The following is a 6,456-nucleotide window of genomic DNA, read 5'->3' on the forward strand; positions in this document are numbered from 1 at the left end:
ATTTGGTGTATTTGGTTAGCTCATATAGCATATCTACCCCCAACATCCAACCAATGACATTCCTCCTCTCCCCCCCCCCCCCCCCACCCCACATAACTTTAGTGCCTTAAATTCCTAATTATTGTATATTTTTATTTTAAAAACTTGTTGAAGTCTGAACACCCAGACATTTTTTAATCTCTTATGTGGCATGTTTTGTTGCCAATTGTTAATGCAAAAATTTGAATAATTATTGGCATATGTTGTTCCACTATTGTTGGATATCCTATTAAATGAATCTCCTTAAACATGACAAACTTTGTAGATGTATTGACATCTCCTTTGAGCTAAGAGGTCACTCTCATTGACATGTGAAAATAGGTTCTTAAAAAAATGAAGATCATATTGCTCTCTAGGCCTGAAGAAAGTTTCTTGAGTGAGTTGTTATATTCAAGTGGACAAAACAATTCTCCTTTCCATCTACATTTATGTTTATTAAAGTTGGGTTGTCACCAATATCTACTATATGAAATTCACTCAAATTATTAGATGTTAAAAAGAGGTTTGTTGGTTTCTTCATGGACACGTTGTACATGTATAGCCTAAGGATATAAGAGGGGACTTGATTGATCCTAAAACCAAATTATTTTGCATTAAATTGTTAAATGGATCATTCATGTCCATTGTGATTTTACCCAATGGAATTTGTTAAATAGACATGTTGCTGCAACCTCTTCACTAAGACCATAAGTGTGGGTTTAAAATATGTGTTCCTACTAACATATTGCTTCAATATGTGTGCATTGCCTCAATTCAATAACATTTAGAAGGCTTGGTAAAAGTTTATCTTTCCTCTATTCACTTGGTACAACTAGCCCCTTGATGCATGTATTAAGCTTCCCTACATCCTCCAAGTTTCCAACTAGTGGAATGAACTCGTTCAAGTGAATGATTGATCTTCTATTCCTTTTTTATTGGACAAATAATTCAAAGGAAGCTTTCCATTTAATGAAGGTACCCAATCTTTCAAAGATCTATGGGACCTCTCTAATCTCAAATGCAAACACCAAGGCTACCTTGTGCTAAAAAATTCTTACTTTAATAGAAGAATTGTGTTTGAAATTATCACCTTGGCCCCATCAACACTCTTACTCAAGTTGCCTACCAAATCCATGTAATTTCTTCAAGAACTAGCAGCGGTTGGATGAGAGTAAAATATGTATCTTCCCTTTTAAGTCTATTTATATACCCATGCTCCAATAGAACCTAATATTAAATATCAAATGAAAGTGCTCATTCTACAACTCTAATAAGCTCCTATGTGTAGAAAACTAAAGCAATATCACAAGCTTGGATCACAACCTAGAAACTCATTCACTTATGATTTTCTTCACTTTGAGCCACAATTGATTGCTTCATTCAACACAACCTTGTTTGTTGCCTACTCTAAAAAGGGAAAGGTCTACTTTTGCACCAAGCACGATGTAATGTGGCCTTCTTATTAGTTGAATAGTTGCCTCCCTTTGTCTTGGAAAGTTACCCTTGATTAATTTTCAGGAAAAATTAATCTCAAGAACTTGTCCACAAACTATAATAAGACATGTCTAGAAATTAAGATGTTTAGCTTATTTCTCTAATATATAATATATCCCAAGGGTGTTGACATTAAGTTTCAAGTGGTGAAACTTGCCCTTGTTTCACAAGCCTGTCCATAATAAAGTAATATCTTGTCATGTAAGTTTCTACTATCAAAAAATTATGTCCATGAAGCTATAAAAGATCGCTTTGAGTATTGGCAACCTGTCATCAATTGATTCCAAGATATATAACAAAGGTTGACTTAAAAAATATAATTATGAGTCTATGATCAATTATAACATGTAACATGTAGGATGTAAGATGTCTTTTTTCTTTTGAATAAGTGTGTCAGTTTCTATTAATTATAAAATGTGCACATATAATTAAAAAGTAGGAGGCAAGCAACAAACTACAACACAATGAGCCTCTCATTTGGAGGTCTTAGGTTCGAGTTTACTCCAACTTAAAAAATAATGATAATAATTAATCCCAACAAATAATAATTAATTAATATCAACTTCGGCCCATCACCCATAAAACAAATAGGACACAAGGTCAATCGTGGAATATCGCATGGACAACACTCAGAAAGCTACTAAACAATAACAATAGTGTGTGTTAGGTAGTAAGAACGACAATAGTGAAAGGTAGAGGGAGGTCTTGATTATAGAATTTGCCCCATATGTCAACAAAATCTGAGGTGACATCAAGAACGAACCATGCCTCATCTACCTTACCTTTCCCCTCTACTATATATGTCTTCAGTCCACATCACAAAAATGGCCAATGTTATCCAAGAGAGCCACTCAAAATACAACGAACTTAGATAAATGCATCCTTTTTTGTAGCATGAGCTTCCACAATCCATTAGAATATGCTTGAATTTTTGGAACAAGCGTGTAGATTTTTTAATCTAAAAAGCATTATCATCAAGATGAAAAGATGCACGAAAAAATAGATTGCAAACAAAGAACTTATAAAAAACACTAATATAGATATAAATGAAATATGGAAAAAAATTGTAAAAAAGCACATCCACAGATGTTTCTACAAATGCAAGCACATGTCCTTTTAAATCATTAAAAGGAAATAAAACCTCAAACCTCTTGAACAGGTGAGAAATGGGCATGTAAGCACTAATCCCTTTCACAAGGTAATGCTAATATCTTTCATATAAGATTCTGATTGACTATTCACATAATGCATGGCCCACACTTAACTCTCCATCCATGGAGAAATGAACAGCTGTTGCTTTCTTAGATGCCCAAAACAGCTTGCATGTCCTTGTTGTTATCTCCACGTCTGCTCATACAAAAGAGTCAATACAAGGTGTAATATTTTCAAGAGGAATCTGCTCAAATTTCACATCAACATGATCATTAGTCCACACGGCCTTCACTTGTCTCCCAACAAGTTCCCTAACTAGTCATGATTCTTTCTCAAACACACTATTTGTCATCATCTCCCCCTTCCATTGCTATCGGATCAAACTCTCTTCTTGGTATTCCTCGGCAGAATAGATATAAATTCCAATGGCTGACATGGGTTTCTTTGAATTTCCCATAGTTTTACTAGTGCTAAGGGCTTAATTGCATTCATGACAAGATCTCAGACTATGTCTTTGGATTCAAAGAAATGGGGGTCTTCTTTTATGACACAATCCAAGGAGGCTGTAGAATCTACTACTTATATTGAGACAGACAGCAGTAGCTTCAGGGAGCTTGTTCAGAAACTTACTGGTGTTTCAGAGGGGGACGATACAAGTGAAAACCCAAGTAAAGGGATTGAAATGGGTTGTGGGTTGATGAAGAATGGCATTGAAATGGGTCCTCGTAAACAAGCCTTCAAGCTCCACCAGAGAAGGCAGTTTCACAAGAAAGTGCATATTAAACTGGGTCTAAGAACTCATCCTGATTCTGATAGTTATAGGTTCTTACCCAATCTGATTTCTAGCCCAATTACTCCACTTGGGCATGCTGATCTATTCACTCATTCAGCTCATTCTTGCACTTCTTCTAACCCTAATTCATACAGCAAGTCATCATATTTGGAAGAGGAGGGCCATGAATTTTGTTTAGAGACTTCAGCAGATTGTCTGAAAAGTGAGCCACAGTTGCTTCCCTTGTTTCCTCTGCATTCTACAACAAGACCCAATAGCACCTAATTGTTATTTAACATATAGAGAATACCCACTATGTTAGATTTTCATTTCAGTTCCCTCCAAATACGGGTCTCCAAATATTACGGGTTTCCAAATATTACAGTATAATGATCTATGATCTGTAAGAATTTCTGGATTTGATTGTGTTCAGATTTTTGCATTAATGTTTTGAATTACATTCATTGATCTATCATCAGGATGAAGCAAAGCAAGAGAAAAAAGAGAGATAGTACGAAAATTATGTTTGGATCTAAGTCGGGAATATCTAGCTCTTATATCACCCTTTTAGATTTGTTGTCTTCTTTTCTCTTTATATTTTTTCTCTCATCTTGTCTTGGCTCTTTTTCTTCTTTTTCTCCTTCAACATCCTGTTGGCCAGCCTTAAACATCATGCACTAAGGAAGAAATTAAGCCTGGAAAAGTAAGTCAAACTTTGACTATTTAACACTTTTGCACTAGGAATCAAGCCTTAGTGTGTGATGTTTAAGCCGTTCACTGTTGTCCTCTCCTCTGACCTTTTGTTTTTAACTTGTTTTGGTTTCCAATTTACCTATTGTTCTACTTTAGTTCTCACATTCTGAAAATCAATCATGGAATGTGATTCTAAGAATTGATGTAAAATGTAATTCTAAACATTGATGAAACCAAAAATTATATAGAGAAATTCATCATAGACAAAGCAACAATCATTATGAACCGTGAAAATCCAATCTATTAATATCGGTCTAACACAATGAATGAAGGCATGGCAGTTGAATCTTCCAAGTTTGTATCTCTTTAAATATAAGAAAAACCACTCTATTAATATCTAGTCTGACAAAATGAATGAATGCATGGCAGTTAAATCTTCCAAGTTTCTCTTTGTTTTAATACAAGATATGAGTTTGATGACAGTAAGATACTAAGTTCAGATTCAAGGAATTCCTTTAAAGTCTCTAAATCTGAGTTTTCCCTTTGTAATACCAAAATATTTCTTTTGGGTGGAGGATGCTATGAAGATTATTGCCTTTCAATTGGTCTAGAACTCTAATGATGGATCTGTAAACTTTTTGTATGGTAAATCTGTAAGTAGAAGTGTGGAAAGTCTGGGTAACACTGTACCGTGAATGTGAAATGTAACATCATATTAAGAAAAAAGAAGAAGAAAATTGGTTTTGTTTTAAGTAATATACGGATACAGTGTCATCAGAAATATCTATAGAAACTTATAAGCATACACAATTTTTTATGAGGAACTCTACAATTTATTATATACAATATCAACCTATTATGTCTTTATTACATATTGTTAGTGGAGTTAGTTGTGATCTACTCTATAATGCTCTTCTTTCTGCCACTTATGGGAGGAACTTCTAAAGCGGTGTGAGAGGTGCTTCTGGTTAATTTGATTCCAGTAAATTTTCTTCATTGGCTCTTGCCATTACTTTTGGCGGTTGAAAAAGAAGACAGAGAAAAGAATATTGACAGATGAGATCCATCAATCAATACTTTGGACACTATTGATGTATGTGCTAAATCGGATGATTGAGAACCTTCTCCACCCTCCTATGCTTAGTGGTTTTATTATGTTTTAATGTTTTAAGTTATCCCATATGACTTTAGCTAGGGGTTTCACTATTTCTACCCATTTTTCCTTTTGTGGATAGATACATAAAACTATTTTGAAAATGGTAATATAAATATTTATTCATAAGACATTATTAAAAATGGTAATATAAATATTTATTCATAAGACAGTAGTTTAATAATGTGGTAAGAAACAAAAGATTACTTTTGGTTGTTTGGAATCTAGTCTATAAGCCTAAAAGTAAAGGGGGTTTTGATATTAGATCAATTAGACTAATCAACAAAACTCTTCTTGCCAAAGAGGAGTGGAAAGTTTTTGAGGACATTAAGGAGTGGAGCACTATATGAAAACACAAATATTTGTTTAATACCCTTGTGATTCAAGATTTCATTAACTCTCCTCCAATGGCTAATGTTTCATCCATCTAGAATGTGGTGCAATGGTTAAAGACATTGTTGCTATGGGAAGTAGGTGGAAACTAGGAAATGGCAGGAGAGTGAAGTTCTGGGAGGATTGTTGACTTATGGACTATCCTCTGGAAAGTGCCTTCAATAATAGAGATACTATTGAAAGATGTAAACATAATTTTGGGCGTTTTGTTGTTAATTATTAGAGAGATGGGAATTGGGTGATTATTCAAAATTCTCTCAACTCTATCCGTATAAAAATGGATAGTAATGATTCACTTGTTTGGGGACTTCATCCTAGTGGTAAATACAAGTTACTTTAGTCTTCAGGGTCAAAGATGTTGGAAGACCCCCCATTGGGCAAGAATTTGGATGAAAAGTCTTATTCCCAAAATCAAATTGTTCTTCTAGATTGCTATTTAGAAAAAAAAAATTACTATTGATAACTTAAATAAGAGAGGTTTTCACTTTGTCAACAGGTGTATACTATGTAACAAAGATAATGAAAATGTTGATCATCACTTTATCCATTGTAGCTATAGCCAAGAGGTATGGAAAACTATTCTAGATTATTGGTCTCTCTCTTGGGTCCATGTAGAGAATCTGTGTGAGTGCTTTGAAAGTTGGAAATTCCCTATCAAGGGTCTTGAAGCAAAAAATTGTTGGAATTTCTCTCTTCCCCATTTTTGTTGAGGCATTTGGAAAGAGAGAAACAGTTGTCTATTCAGGGACAAAGATACTCCTTCATGGTGGTGGGTCTTAAG

General features: G+C 34.3%; 1 protein-coding gene across 1 annotated transcript; it reads left to right on the plus strand.

Moving 5' to 3' along the window:
- Positions 1-3,028: 3,028 nt before the first annotated feature.
- On the plus strand, positions 3,029-3,868 carry LOC149570102 (VQ motif-containing protein 11-like). The gene has a single exon (XM_089822751.1). The coding sequence runs from the start codon at positions 3,155-3,157 to the stop codon at positions 3,719-3,721; it is 567 nt and encodes a 188-aa protein (XP_089678877.1). The 5' UTR covers positions 3,029-3,154; the 3' UTR covers positions 3,722-3,868.
- Positions 3,869-6,456: the final 2,588 nt, after the last annotated feature.

Source organism: Cupressus sempervirens, chromosome 3 (assembly GCF_028749045.1).
Source record: "Cupressus sempervirens isolate cs-2001-9-10 chromosome 3, ASM2874904v1, whole genome shotgun sequence".
In the NCBI taxonomy this organism is placed as follows: domain Eukaryota; kingdom Viridiplantae; phylum Streptophyta; class Pinopsida; order Cupressales; family Cupressaceae; genus Cupressus; species Cupressus sempervirens.